Genomic DNA, 14,358 nt, shown 5'->3' on the forward strand with positions numbered 1-14,358 from the left:
GTAAAGCGAACATATCTTCAACAATGATATTGCCAGCATGTATCTAGCCAAAAATTTAAGTAGGAGTATCAAGATATGGAAGAAAGAAACGCTTCCCGGGGTAAAAACAAACGCCGTTCCCATCATGATTGTCCAGTTTCGTACACATGATAAAATTACATGATCATGCCAAAAGCGCGTAGTGGTGATTTGGCTGGGCGAGACGGTGTCCGACTCCGTGGAGCCAGCCGATCATGCACTATACGCTGTTATTCTCTGCGATAATACTTAGACTCGATCCAATGCGGGGACAGCAAAGGTAGGAGTCAGTGTCTGACAACGTGCGGATGGGGTACTTACAACAAAGATAGCGTCAAGTCACCACGAATACTGGCCTTGAGTTCAATTTCGACGTCGAGGTTGGCATCCAGTTTGAGTTTCAGACCATCGGTCTCGTCGAGGAGGGAAGCTTCCTGCTTTGGCGGCTTCTTGTAGTAGGGCTGGTCGGGGTTGCTGCCTCGCATGGGGATCTCTCCTCTGTCTGCGCGAGCCTTGGTGACGGGACCGTCCATGGATGTTGAATCAGGGCCGATACGCTCGAAGGGTTGCATCTCGTGTAGCTCGCCATTGGCGTCGGCTTCCTCCAGGGCTTCGAGAGAATTGGTGTGCATGTATTTGCCATCTCTCTGGTCGTTCTTCACTCGCTTTCTTCGGGCACGGCGTGATGAGGACCTCGAACGTTCGGTTTGCAGACCTGAACTTAATCAGTCTCCAGCACAGGAGTGGGTGAAACAATTGGCATACCAGTCTCGCGCTTTTCCTTGTTGTAGTACTCATTATGCTTCTTCTGTTGTGTGACGGTCCTTTGGTTCTGCGACTGCTCGGCTTGACTTCCGGGGAAACGTTTCTCGTCTCCAGAGGGGTACTCGGGCTCCCAGTTCTGACGCGCTTCGACTCGTTGCTCGTCGGTGACGGGCGGCATGATTGGGTATATCGGGGGTTGTTGGTCGTTGATGGTAGGTTAGGACAATTATTTGGCTTGGATACTATGGAGAGTAGGAAAGCACAGTGCTAGTGGTCGGGGCAGCAAGACAGTGCAAGGAAAAAGCAGTGACGTCCGCGGGCATGCTTCTCGAGGCAGGGAACATCTTTCGGCTCGCCAGTCTCTCGATCTCGAGACCAGCGTGGCTCACAGCATACCGAGCGACGCCTGCGCCATGATCAAATCCATGTGCCACACAAACCTGATTTCCAAGGGATCCGCACACCAGCCACACGTCATAGCACACTCCTGCACGCAATTTGATGCCTCGTTGAAGACCACGCGTTTTCGCTGTTCAACCCTTTTCAGACAAAGCGGCAGGGGTATGAGCGGGGCAGAGTCTAAAGTTGCAAGCCCTAGCGAGCCGTGGCTAGGGTGTGGCTTGAGAATCAAGTCTTGAATGTGGAGAAGTGATTTATCAGAAGGAAATTTCACGAGACCGCTCAAACACTATTGCATGATCGAGGTGCTGCGCCTCACTAGCTCACATCGTCGACGTCAGGCTGTCTGGAGGGTTCTGAAGGTGTAGCGAGGTTGTGTGGTGTATCAAGCTTGATAAAATTGCATGAGTACGAGGACAATCTGACCGCCATGTGCAGGTCATCATGTAGACTGATATCACAAGGTCGGGCAGTAATGGTAGACGCATGAGCAAGGGAGGAGTAACTCAGAGGTCCGGTTTCACAACAGTCTCGCGTGCATGAGAGGGAATCTGCTCGAATGGATGGAAAGTCGTCTCGTCGTTTTTGATCTAAACGTACTTTACAAGATACAAGAAAGGAAAGATAATGAACATATGGTAATCCAACAAGTGCCAAAACTCCATGATATCCCATTATAAGTGTCATCTCAACATTGATCGTACGCAACTCAGGCGCATGTATAGTGACAATGGTTCTAGTTACTGGTAAAATGTTAGTGTTGCTCGGTAAGAAGATATCCATAAAAACGTACAGCAATCCAAGAGTCAAATCACCGTGAATCTTAGCCTTGAGTTGAATCTCAATGTCCAGGTTAAGCTCCAGTCTCAGACGAAGTTGCTCGCCCTTACCGCCATCTTCCTCTTCCTCACCGCCGCCTTGCTTTTGACCACCTGTCAGGCCGCCAAGTGCGTTGCCGGCAGTGTTTCCGACTTGGTTGACGGCCTGTCCAGCAGTGTTCTGAACCATCTCACCGGCTCCGCCAACAGCGTCACCTCCGGGGACGTTCTCAGTGATGTCGTCCAAGGGACCACCACCACCACCTCCTCCTTGCTTCTTCTGGCGTTGACGTTGACGACGTCCACCGTTCGCGGAGGCATCGCTGCGGGCAACTGATTCGGTGTCGCTGTCACCTCCACGGCGGCCGCGACCACGGCTTTGACGTCGGCGAGATTGAGATGCTTGACGAGACTTTTGTTGTTGAGGTTCCGGTTCGGCTTCTTCTTCTCCGTCGGCATTGGCTTCGGCTTCGGCGTCACCATTTGCTTCTGCGTCAGCACCGCCGTCTCCTTCCGACTGGTCGGGGGTGGGTTGTTGTTGTTGCTGCTGCTTCTTTCCACCACCGAGCTTCTGGGGCTTCTTTCTCTCGGGGGCACTGGCACCACCCTCGGCTCCGGCAGAAGCTTGCTTGTCCGACATGGTAATGAATCAATGGATGTGTAGTGGATGTAGTGGTAGGTGTGGTATGGGGACTTGAGGTGACTGCGAGGAGGAAGAAAATAGAAGGACAGAAAACGACCGGCTGATACTTAGAAAACTGGAAGCACCCTTGACACCCGAACAGGTTTCCAAACCCGCATGAATGTCAATGGGCGGTCCTTTGACGTAACATTGGCTCACCAGCCACATTTCTCGAGGACCGAAGTGGGCACTTGAGCATGCAGGCGTGCTGATCGCGTGTGAGCCAATGCATGAAGTTCGCTACGAGTTGCAATTTGCCGAAAGTATCAGAATCGGCCACTGGGGCTTGATCACACCTGCCACAGAGAGGCGTCGCGATCGCAAACCGTGTCTGTGCGGAAGACGGCATTCAACCTTCCGACGTGCTCGCCTGCTTGGAAGGAGCGCGGGAGCTGGGCGACGATGATGATGATGATGGTTGTCTCTGACGGGACGCGACGGCCTCAGGCTGTTGCTGTTGGGACCGAAGATCAAAAATGCTTTTCGTGATCAATCGCATCGAGATCGGATGACAAGACTCTGCGGGATGTCTCAAATGCGCATGTCGTTGTATTTTGGAAAACGTGGCTCGCACGAATGAAGCATGAGCGTCATGTGTCAGTTTACTGAACATTTGCTTTTCGTTTTTTTTGGTGTAAAATTCCAGTGCACACTGTTCCTAGATCTCCTCTCAATGTTGGATGGTAGTCATGCGACCAAGTAGGTATACCTCTCTCACACTCATTCGATTACCGCGTCTGTGGCAGGGCACTGCATCTTCGATAAGATGCTTGATTGGCATGCACGTAGTACACTAGCTTGTGACTTGGTAAGAAGTCCTTTGAACTTCGGGTCCATCGTCAGATCGTTAGAGCAAAGCCATACAATAATGATTGCCAGGAAGTGCAAGTGGCCTCTATGTGCTGTCAGTAGCAGCCAAGACTTCTGACCGTCGGGAAACACATAGGGGAGCTCCGGCCATCTATAGAGCCGACCTAGCTCTACGTCGGCTACGTTATCTGATCCTCGGGATCTTTGGTGTACTAGTAGACAATCATAACTGAGTACATCGCCATCGTTTTTTCTATTCGAGACTGTCAAGGAACAAATTCAAGCTACAGGCAAAGATGAGTGATCAGGCCTCAAAAGATGCAGCGGCAAAGGCTCGCATCATTACTCACATGAATGCAGACCACCACGACTCGGTAAGTACAGCTATGTTCAGGACCTTGTCTCATCTGCTCATGATAATGCCATAGGTCGTCCGATATCTCGAGAACTACCATCATCTTCCAGGCTACCAAGCATACAACGGTAGGATCTCTGACGCTTCACTCGAACACATCGCGTTTGAATGTGCCGGGCTGAAGTACAGAACGGCTCTGGATCCACCAATGTCCTCATTCCGGGAGGCACGAGAGCGCTTGGTGCAAATGGACAAGGAATGTCTCCAGGCACTCGGCCGGAGCGATATCACTGTCAAAGAGTACATCTCACCCACTGGGCTGTATCTGGCAGGGTTTGTGATTGTGTCGACAACTCTCGTGGCATTCAGCTTAAGAAGCAATTTCGAGGCAGGGAGTCTTATATCCGCCGTAGTGCCCGACTGGTTTGCTCGGTTCTGCTGGACGATCCAGCCATTCATCTTCTACGGCATGCTGGTCATACATAGCGCAGAAACATGGCACATGGCTAGCGGGCGTCTGAGGAAGCACAACGTCAATGTACGCAGTCGAATCTGGTGGTTGTGGATGGGTACCACATTTATCGAGGGTGTTGGCGCGTACAACAGGTCAGTATTCTTTCCGCCGCTATCGAATATTGAATTTTTGTCTAATCGAGTCGATCACAGATTTGACAAGATGATCAAGAAGAAGAGAGCTGAAAAAGACAAGCAGAAGCACTAAAATGAAATTCCACGCTCATGCCATGCTCAAGCCCAAACGCGGAGTCGAAGTCGATTGTCTTTGTGAGGGGTGGCAGGAAGTTTTCGACTCCCAGCAGTTGCGCCGTGAGTTGCACCAGACTTGAACGCGACGAAGCGCGTGTCACTGTTGACAACGGGATTCCGGAAGGCTGGATAGCAACGTGCAGGTCAACGGGAGTAGATTGTACTTGGTGCGATAGAGTAGATAATAGATTAACGAAGGCGCCAAGGCCCGCCAGCATCTCGAAATGCCTTCTCCGAAGACGATCTCTAGATGCCGAGAGTGACTTGGTCTAGGTACTCCGACCCTTGTACATTCTGTCCTTCAGTCCTCTCTCTTTCTGCCTCCGTCTCGTCTTGTTCACGTTGGCCATGAATTGATTGGTCGTAGGAGAATTGGGTCTTGGTTCATGTCTCAATTGTCGTTTGTCTCTGTTTCATACTGATCTGGTACGTCGTCTGCGCAGAGCCGGACCACTGCTACAAGGCCCATCTGTCATGCGGACAAAGTCGACATGATCGATCGGACCTTGTAAATCATTCCATCCAAGGCCGCAAACCCGACATGGCGCGCAATCCAGCAATTGATCCCCCGCGCTTTGCACCACCCGCGAGGGTCTACTCGAGCACTTCCCCGTCACCCTCGACATCCCCATCCTCTTCTCCATCTCGGCATGGCCGCAACTACTCGCAGTCGTACGATCCCCTGGGCCGAGATCTGTCCCCGACGCGCACATTGAAAGCCTTCACGTCGGCGCCAGGCAGTGATGAAAGCAGGGGCCAGGTAGCCCTGGTGCGCTTGATTGAGAAGGCATCGACTTCAGAAAGAGCTTTTGGAATCAGGATAGCCCAGACGTGCAAGGACATCAAAGCGTGGCACAATGAACTGCAGCAATGGCCATGGGCCGACTCGTTCGAGCCTCCCGCCCATGCCGCCGACGCCGTCGAGGGGCCATACTGGGGCAGTCTGCGTGAGAACCAGGTCATTGCCTACGAACAGCGCATCCAGGACATCCGGGAAGCCTTGTTTGATGGAGATGTTGATGAGCTCAAAGACTATGTCCTCTCGCACCACATACAGCCAAAGACTTCCGAATACGAACACTACGAACATCTCGACGATTTTACTGCCCTCATTACTGCCACCATTCTGCGTGCATTGCCAGACCTTTCGCGACTGGATCGTTTGTTGAATACTTGGTCCATGCGTGTTACGCTGCTGCGCAAGGTCCCAGGCTATCTCAGAGGCCTCGACCAAGCCAAGGCTGATCTAGACAAGGCATGGTCTGACATGACGACCTGTCTCAGAGACTCTCGGGATACCACTGTTACGCGCAATGCTTTCCAATCGCTCCAAGAACAACTCGAATCACGAATGGGAAAGGTTGGCGGACGACTAGACTCTTTGTTAGACGATCTTGAAGGAAGGGAAGAGACTCTCCCAGACGCTTGGATCGACACGTTCGAGTCGCTCGAAACGAGCTACAGTGACTGGCTTACCCAGACTGAACGTCACATCGTTGCTCAGAATATGCCTCTGCATGTGCCTGCTGTCAAGAAGTCGACTCCTGCTGATGTCACAACCCGTGAGATGTCCTCCTCCACCACAGACTCCTCAGACCAGGAAGAGCCTGTCCCTGTCCATGCTGCCCCAGAACTGCTGTCATCTTCCAGCCCTGCCCCAGAGCCCACCTTGCCCAACGAAAGTGTTCCGACCGAAGCCACCGGCCGAGGTCGACAAGACGCTCTTGTTCAGCAGGTAGAAAGCCCTATCCTGGGAACGAGTCCCGCTTTCTTGCCTGACTTGGACGAATCCTCCGACGTGGAGAGCGATAGTGTCTCGCAAGACCTGAAGAGGATACCTACCTTACCGACGGAAGCTTCTCAACCTGTTCCTTCCTCCACTGGCTCTTTACATCGAGCCGGAAGTCTGAAATCTTTGTCACCGAGCCTCTCAAGGTCTCGCCATGTGCCCATCGTTGTCGATTACAATGGAAGTCGCACAGCATCTCCGCCTTCGAGTGCTCCGACTCCCGACCTCGTATCACCCTCGGTCTCTGCCAACAACTCTTCGTCCCCGACTGTCGAGCAGGCCTCTCCAGCCGTGAGTAACGTTCGCGCTAGAGCAGCCTTCCTCAATGGAGGCATTGAGCGTACCCAGTCGCTTCAAAAGTCTGTCAACAGTCCTGTTCGATCATTCGAACATGCTTCCATGGCCTTCACAAAGCTTTTCAACAAGACAAACAATGCTGCCAATGGCACCACAAATCATTCGAGGACGAGTTCCACTTCTAGCAAGTCAAGTGCCCGAAAGGGTCTTGGTTTGGGCATCAAAACCCACGAAGGCTTTCGCCATTTTCATCGCTCTACATCTCTGACAAATCAATCTCAGCCTGATAAAGACAAGAGAAACCTAGCGACCGAATCTCAGCAAATTGTCCATGCGTCTTCGCCGCCTACACGACAGAGTTTCAGCCCAGATCGGAATACGGGTTCTCGTGCAGTCTCTCAACCAGCAGCACAAATCAACTTTGCTCGGGAGCACGAACGACCCATGGAAGCTTATCTTACTCCCGAGCTTGATCAAGATTATTTCCCCTCGACCGAGAATAGTAAATCAACCATCGACACGGCTTGGAACTCTCCCGCGCCAGTTGAGTTCCCCGAAAACTGGCCCCTGCCTCTGCCTGTCAAGATATATGACGAAGAGATATCCACCCCGAGGGAGCCAATGGATTCCGATGTGTTCGAGAAAATGTTTGTTGATAGTCTACCGGGAACACCACAAACCAAATCTCGGCCACCATCACAGGAGAGCAATCCGTTCGAGAACATGTTCAGATCGAAAAGGTCAAAGTCAAAAGAGCCACTCATGGATGACACCATGCTCGGCGGCATGGCTCAACATAGACCTCGTAGCGGTTCATCTTCGCCTGGAGGTCCTAGACCAAGACACATGTCAAGGCCTAGCACCACAAGCTTGACATTCGAGCCAATCACAGAGTTGCCAACGCCGGGATCGTTCGATGCAACTCCTGAGGTGCAGGATGCCTCTGCGGCGGGGTATTTCAGAGCTAAGCAAGTGCAGACTTCGCCAGGTAGTAGGCTCTCACCAGCTGCTAGAAGCAATACTTCGTGGAGTAACTTCAGCGCGATTGGTGCCGGACACGATGATGTCAATGAGGGTTCCGACGACCGTGAGGACCAGTACAGCTTCGCGGAGAGACGCCCAATGATCAAGAGAGCTTCTGTCACCTCTATTGAGAACCATCCAAGGTCAGAGCTGAATACCATCGAAATACCTGATATGCCGAGGCGGCATAGTCTCTCGCCCCCTACCACAGCCAAACTTGTCAAAGAGCAATCCTTCGAACAGATGAACAGCGAGATGTTATCTCACGACGATATTGGTGGTGAACCCCCTGCTTTCGGATTGCCGCCACCTACATTGAGTTCTGATCTGGAACCACGCATTACTGGTAACACAGTAGGAGCGATCAAGCCGCCTCCCTTGAATCTTGAAGTACATAAACGTCGCTATGTTGTAGAACCGGAAGCAACACCCCGAGCATCAGAATCCAACCGCAGCATCTCGCAGCCCGAGACCACTAAGAAGGGACACAAGCGTAACATCTCGAACGCTGAGCAGTTGGATAGACACGTCAGCCGGGTTTTGAACACACTGCCTTCCCGAATTGCATTCAAGCCCTCTCTCTCGATTCCATCTCGTGAGCCATCTCGTGAGCCATCCCCTGCGCCGGCCACCGCTGCTGGTCCACCCCGACCACGCCCTGCGTTGTCGAGTAAGCCTCCTCGTACAGGGCTCACTCTGTCCGCTGTGCAGTCGGAATTGACATCAAGGAAGTCAACTGCAAACGATGCGGACGGCAAGATGTACTACTTGACGCAAGAGGGCAAGGAACAACCAATCAAACTGTTTGTCCGCCTGGTAGGCGAGGGCGAACGCTGTATGGTACGCGTAGGCGGCGGTTGGGCCGACCTAGGCGAGTATTTGCGTCAATACGCCGAGCACCACGGCCATCGTACTTTTAGTGACGGTAAGCTGGAAGTGGGCAGCATGCGTTTAGGTGGCGGTACGAAGGCTAGAACACCTCTTAGCAGACCTGGAAGTGTACTCGATCGTCCTGATAGCAGTATGAGCTTCAGAAGTCGTTCTTCCTTTGGCGCTGCAGGTACTCCGATGCCTGTGGATATGATGCACAGTAGTCCTTCGGCCACCACTCAGCCTATCGATCTTACACCTACGACCACACGCAATGGCGCTTATCACACTCCTACGGGCTCCGTCAAAAGCTCCTCGCGCCCATCCACCGCCGATACCTTCCTGAACGCCTCTCCCTCCTCATGGTCGGGCCAGGACATTGGTCTCGCAGGTCCTTCTGTCAAACACTCCCGCGGCAACCGTGAGCTTGATGAGCAAAAGGCTCGCTGGGTCGAAGAAATGATGACTCGAGCCAAGCAAGCCAGCAGTGTCGAGAGAAAGAAGAGCGAGACTGCTTGGTCAGACATGGGCAAAGTAGGTGGCACGAGACGTATGGTTTTCAGACACAAGACCAGTGGTGAAAACGGAAGTGGCTAAGCCTGCTTTACCCTTTCCTTTAGTACTCGCCTCCTTGTGTCTACATTTGTTTTTAGGAGCTGGCGTTGAAAGGTTGAATTACGCCTCTATGTTAACCATGACCAGTTTTCTTATTTTGTGTTTGTTTTCCGGTTTCTTGTTTTCTTTCGGGTTTTGATATCACAGGCGTGTTTTTAGCGAAAAGAGTAGCGAAGCGAAAGCAGCGGAATAGTATATGCGAGTGTCTTTTCAGATAGCCTACAGCAATGTTCATCACACCCAGTACTTGCTATTTCGAATGCGCAGAGTTGAGCCTAGGTCGTGGTTTCGGTTGCTATGTTTGTGCGTTGAAGTCGCGTCTGCATTTCCTGTTGTCTCAGATGCTCTTGCTCCCGTTCGGCAGGATTGATGCTCCTTGTTTCGACTGATCGATCCTTCCTTGATGCTGAACTGTCCCTTCCCATAAGCGTTTGTCGTTCGGTCGTTCTTTACGATCGCAATTCACTGCTGTTTCCTATCTGCTTGACTTTTGTTTCCATGCTCGGTCGCCCTTTCCTGATTTGCTCGGTGGTTCCTGTCGCCTTCTTGACTGGTGAAAAGTATCCTAGGATTCTACGAATGAATTGTGTAGAACGTCGGATAAGGGAGATAGTGAGAGTTGGAGGCTGTACATGAAATCCACAATTGAGTCGACTTTGATGTAGGAGGATCAACGGAGCATGATGATCATTTAATAAACCCTGTTGTAGTTCACCCGACTAATACCCTCGCGTGCTTGGCTCCAACACCACTCCCAGCGAATCCTCACATTACGCAAGAAACAGAAACAAGCGTCTTGGGACTCAACTGCCCGCATCCGATGCTTCTGGGACGTATCCGAAGAGAGGGTTGTCAAACTGCCACACTTTCACAAATCCAACAATCCATCTGTCTCGGGATCGAGTCCGAGCCAACGTGCGCCAATCCGTAAACCATACTTCTTCAGCAAACGAGAAACCTAAAGACCGAGCATGTTGAATAAGATCGAGCATGTGAACGAGAACGAGAACGAGAAACAGGCAAATCAGACAAACGAGTCAGGTAAGAATGTCACCGACAAGACACATGTCACCGACAAGACACACACATCACCAACAAGTAAGTGCTTAGCAGAATGTCACCAACCTAACCCCCCTTCGTAAAAAATTACCCAATTCGGCAGTTGCATTTTCGATCATAACCCTACAACACCCTGGTAAACTCTAAAACAGTTTCCCGCTACCCAAGCCCTATACCACAATGAGGCTCAAAAAGCGAAACAATCAGGCAGCGCAGACGTCAAAGTGTTTGGGAGATGAAGATCGCGCCTTCGGTGTGTCCGAGTGAGGCTGTGTGGTTTCGTTCGGAGTCGGGCATTTGCTCCGGGGTTTGGGGATATTGATGGGGGCTTTGTTCTCTGTTTACTTGTGAGATTTGCGGAGGGAAAGAGGGGAATGAGTAGTTGACTGGAGGCTACAATGCGCAGGAATTGATCCCACCTTGGATCAAATGCGTGTGAGTAGGGTCGTGTGAGTTCTTCGAGAAGGAAGAGCGACCTGGGCATCGAGTTTCTTCTAACGGAGTCGGGGTAGTGTTGCATCCGAGGAGATCTCGACTTCTAGCCGTTCCGACTAGACCAAACAAGGGTCCTGGAAACGAAGAGCCTCAGGTTAGTGTATTTCTCATGCCTGTCACTCGTATATGGAATGGTGGCTATTGGCAAGGGTCGCCAGATGGGATAGAGTGGGAAAGTGTCAAAGAAGATCCGTGACTAAGGGCAGAGTTTGGGACTAGAATTAAGGTGTTGGGTAAGTTAACGGGCAATTGATGACAGAAGTTTATTCATCATGTCTATCTAGACTACACTTCGTGGACTTGTGACTTGGCAATGATCTCGCATCTGACCTAAATATTCGTGAGTTTCTCTGGGAAGATGATCGGCGATCCCATTATGCTGGACAAATCCCTCTCGATCCATCATTGATGCTGCTGCTGCTTTGGCTGGTTCGGTATTGCATGGTGTCCTCCTCTTGCTATCGGCTGCGTATAAATCTGATGGTGAGGATGTTGTCCGATATTCTGCCAGACTCCGGTGTTATTCCAGGATGGCGGCGGCTGCATCCCTGGAGGGTATTGAGTAGGATGAGCATGTTGATATGTAGGCAATAGTGGCTGCTGTGTATGACTGCTGGGAGGCAAAAACATCACTGGATGTGCCGAGTCTCGTCGTGGTTCCACTCGTGTGGCATGTGGAAACAAGTGTGTCTTGTGATTCGCTTGGTCTGAGGAAGGAACGACTGTGATTGTCGGCGTCGGGACAACATTCATTGGTGCCGAGGCTTTAGGTCGAGACGTGCTGGTCTGGAGGCCATGGTCCTCGAGCAGGAACATACCAGTTGCTCCCATCACGGACTCGTGCAAAAAGTCGTGCGAACGCAGCTTCTGGCCCATGCTCCAGTCGAATGGATTCGTAGTGTGTGCATCATGCCCATTTGGTGGGTTCCGCACACTCATAGGAGATATTGCCTCGGAATTCATCGACATCTTACGCGCCTCATACGCTTCTCGCACATGTGTCAGGCCTTCAGCTATCCGAGACATTGCTAGTCCCGTAAGTTGATGCATCTCCGCTTTGTCCATCTCGACAAATATCATGTGTGCCGCTTCTACTCTTTCAATATGTTCAAGACTCTCGCAGTCGATGGCGTCCAGCAACAGGATCATGCAAGCGTTGAAGGCTTGTTGCCCTATCTTCCAGTCGACGAGCGCCGATGGTACACGTTTGTGGAAGAACCGGAATGCGTCTAAAAGTGCTAGAGAAGAGTCTATCACCAGTGGTCTACCTCTGGGTATAAGAGGTATCGGCGAGGATGGGTGCGATGCTGGTTGGAAAAAGAATTCAGGCATGGTGCTGAATTGTCGGGGTCTGGGTGACGATGGTCGGTAGTCAGGACTGTTCCGATTGTTTTCGATGCGCTGACGGTTCAGAAGGATGATGTAGTTGTGTATGTTGCAGTAAGATACTGTGAGGCAAGGTGTCAGTGACATATAACATTGATGGTTGTTTCGTCTTACTCGTTGCCTTTGTCTCCATCGGCCATTCTGGGATTTCTGTTTCTTCCTTGATCCAAGACTTGTTGAACTGTAATGAGTCTGGCATCGTATCCCATAGAGCAATCAAGCGATCTGTGTACATATCAATCTTCGAGTCTGTGAGCTGGTTACTGCTCAGTATCTGTCGACCTAGAATGGTGAGTTGATCGAAGAACTCGCTCAACCGCAGAGCTACTGGATCTGTTGTGAGTGGGTCAGGAGGGGGGCAATCCCCAATTCCAGAGATGCCCAAAGGTCGACCCAGAGTCATGGAATATTCTTGGTCCATGTGCAGTAACCACCACCATAGATTTTTGCGTACGGTGCACTCTCGCAACGATGGAGCTGGATCCAAGAAGCGAGGGTCGCGATGTAGACCAATAGAATGGGCCAGGCGGGTTGTCATACCCGACAACGACCAGGCGTCAAGAAACCTTCCGCTATTCGTAAGATAGGGGGCAAGCATTGTCATAGTCTGGATGCCTCTCAGAGTAGGGCGACTAGTGAAGGATGCCAGACGGAGAGCCTGCATTGCGGCGACAGCTACCTGAGTCAGCAATAAGACGACAGCCACTGATACCTCTGTGTCACTTACAGAATATCTCACCCTTGCGGCTTTGGGTGTTGGAGGCACTGGTTTGAGCCTCTTCAGGACCTTCGAACGTATCCAGCTGTACGCCTAATGCCAGTGCCGCGAAAATGAGCGCGAGCAGATCTGGTACTTTCTCCGCGTTTTCTTGTACGTTGTTGAGAAAGTGTTCGACCTCCTTTCGAGTCAACTCTTCGGGTACGTAGGGGAAAGCGAAACCTTTGGCTTTCTGGCTGAACGAGTCGAGATAGTTGAAGAGCTGCTCGCTCGGAGGTAGGCATTGCAACAACCCCTCAGTGCGCGACATGGCAGGCCACAGTGTCGGAAAAGGGTACATCGCATCTTGAGTTGTGTACATATCTGCTGCTCTAGGCATAGCGTGTGAGAGAGACTTTGGCTCCGTGTTTAAATTTGCAAACTGATTGAATGGTCGGTCAGAACAGACAAATGCAGAGTACACGAACCTTACTCACATCCGCGATGACATTTGCCAGTCCTGGAGATCCGAAGTATATACTGTCTGTTTGATCGTTCGCGCGAAACCTTCGCTGTCGACTTGGTCGTCGTCCCGTGGACACCGTACGGACGCCTGATGATCCGTCCTCGGTCTCACTGTCCTCAGAAAGGGACGTCCTGTCGGCCAAAAGACGCTCCTTGAGTCGTTGATTCTCTGCTCGTAATCTTCGGAGCTCTAGAGACTGTTGTATTGGACCAAAATCTGCCCCCTCACCCAAAACGAAATGGCACTCCTTTGGGAGCCCTCGAGCACAACACGCCGAGCATGGCTTCGTACGATCACACTGTGTTGTCAAGCTTAGTATTGACAGGTATAAAAATCGCTGGACTGAAAGGCTTACTTTTACTTTCCGTTCTCTGCACTTCGTGCAACTCAGGAGTTGGCGTGGTTGCTGCTTTTTGAGCTTCTTCTCTGAGGCGGTCAAGGGACTCTCGATTCGCAGTGAAGAAGACGGCAATGTCTGCTGAGACTGTGTAGTTTCCGGCAACCCTTGCATTGGCCAAGAATTCATGTTCTTCATCAAAAGACTGTCAAGCTGAGCATGACTCTGGTTGAGGGTCTTGAATCATTAACATAGTCAAAGTCATTGCGGTGTATTAAAGCACATGCTAGGAAACACGGACGCTGTAGCGGCAGGTCAGCGTGAAACGATGCAACAGAAAGTTCAACTTATGCTTTCAGGTGGCGGAGCTAAAGATGCTAAGAAGTGGTGAGCCAATGACTTCCGCGACAGGGCCCACATCCCTATCTTGGAAAACGCAGACACTCGGCCGTGGTGCCGGAACCTCTAGGCTGAGGACTCACAGAGCTCAAGCCACACCTGTCAACCGTCCCAGACACCTGAGACTCCGGGGAAATATGACATGTAGTGTAGATGCATAACAAAGCAGCAAGCAAGACGCAGTTGGCTTCCACTCAGCTTGTGCCTCTATTCAATGTCATGTGCACGATAAGCTGCCCTCCAAGATTGAACA

At 51.4% G+C, this 14,358-nt stretch overlaps 5 protein-coding genes across 5 annotated transcripts; 2 read left to right on the forward strand and 3 right to left on the reverse strand.

Moving 5' to 3' along the window:
* Positions 1–34: 34 nt before the first annotated feature.
* On the reverse strand, positions 35–1,043 carry M438DRAFT_346084 (uncharacterized protein). Its single transcript, XM_029905589.1, has 3 exons — positions 784–1,043; positions 340–733; positions 35–255 (listed from the first exon to the last, which is right to left on the reverse strand). Exons 1-3 carry the CDS (start codon positions 959–961, stop codon positions 249–251), a joined length of 579 nt encoding a protein of 192 aa, XP_029760187.1. The 5' UTR covers positions 962–1,043; the 3' UTR covers positions 35–248.
* A 452-nt stretch (positions 1,044–1,495) lies between these two features.
* Positions 1,496–2,915, reverse strand: M438DRAFT_365816 (uncharacterized protein). The gene is made up of 3 exons (XM_029907826.1): positions 1,976–2,915; positions 1,831–1,918; positions 1,496–1,772 (listed from the first exon to the last, which is right to left on the reverse strand). Exons 1-3 carry the CDS (start codon positions 2,638–2,640, stop codon positions 1,689–1,691), a joined length of 837 nt encoding a protein of 278 aa, XP_029760188.1. The 5' UTR covers positions 2,641–2,915; the 3' UTR covers positions 1,496–1,688.
* An 873-nt stretch (positions 2,916–3,788) lies between these two features.
* Positions 3,789–4,900, forward strand: M438DRAFT_380616 (uncharacterized protein; the record flags this gene model as incomplete). The annotated part of the gene is made up of 2 exons (XM_029908888.1): positions 3,789–3,866; positions 3,921–4,900. 2 exons carry the CDS (start codon positions 3,789–3,791, stop codon positions 4,566–4,568), a joined length of 726 nt encoding a protein of 241 aa, XP_029760189.1. The 3' UTR covers positions 4,569–4,900.
* Positions 4,901–5,153: 253 nt separating this feature from the next.
* Positions 5,154–9,188, forward strand: M438DRAFT_355825 (uncharacterized protein; the record flags this gene model as incomplete). The annotated part of the gene is made up of 1 exon (XM_029907061.1): positions 5,154–9,188. The coding sequence occupies one exon, from the start codon at positions 5,154–5,156 to the stop codon at positions 9,186–9,188; it is 4,035 nt and encodes a 1,344-aa protein (XP_029760190.1).
* Positions 9,189–11,004: 1,816 nt separating this feature from the next.
* M438DRAFT_297891 (uncharacterized protein) lies at positions 11,005–13,944 on the reverse strand. The gene is made up of 5 exons (XM_029901968.1): positions 13,731–13,944; positions 13,341–13,682; positions 12,874–13,285; positions 12,261–12,821; positions 11,005–12,208 (listed from the first exon to the last, which is right to left on the reverse strand). Exons 1-5 carry the CDS (start codon positions 13,902–13,904, stop codon positions 11,163–11,165), a joined length of 2,535 nt encoding a protein of 844 aa, XP_029760191.1. The 5' UTR covers positions 13,905–13,944; the 3' UTR covers positions 11,005–11,162.
* Positions 13,945–14,358: the final 414 nt, after the last annotated feature.

Source organism: Aureobasidium pullulans (genome assembly GCF_000721785.1).
Source record: "Aureobasidium pullulans EXF-150 unplaced genomic scaffold scaffold_10, whole genome shotgun sequence".
Lineage (NCBI taxonomy): Eukaryota > Fungi > Ascomycota > Dothideomycetes > Dothideales > Saccotheciaceae > Aureobasidium > Aureobasidium pullulans.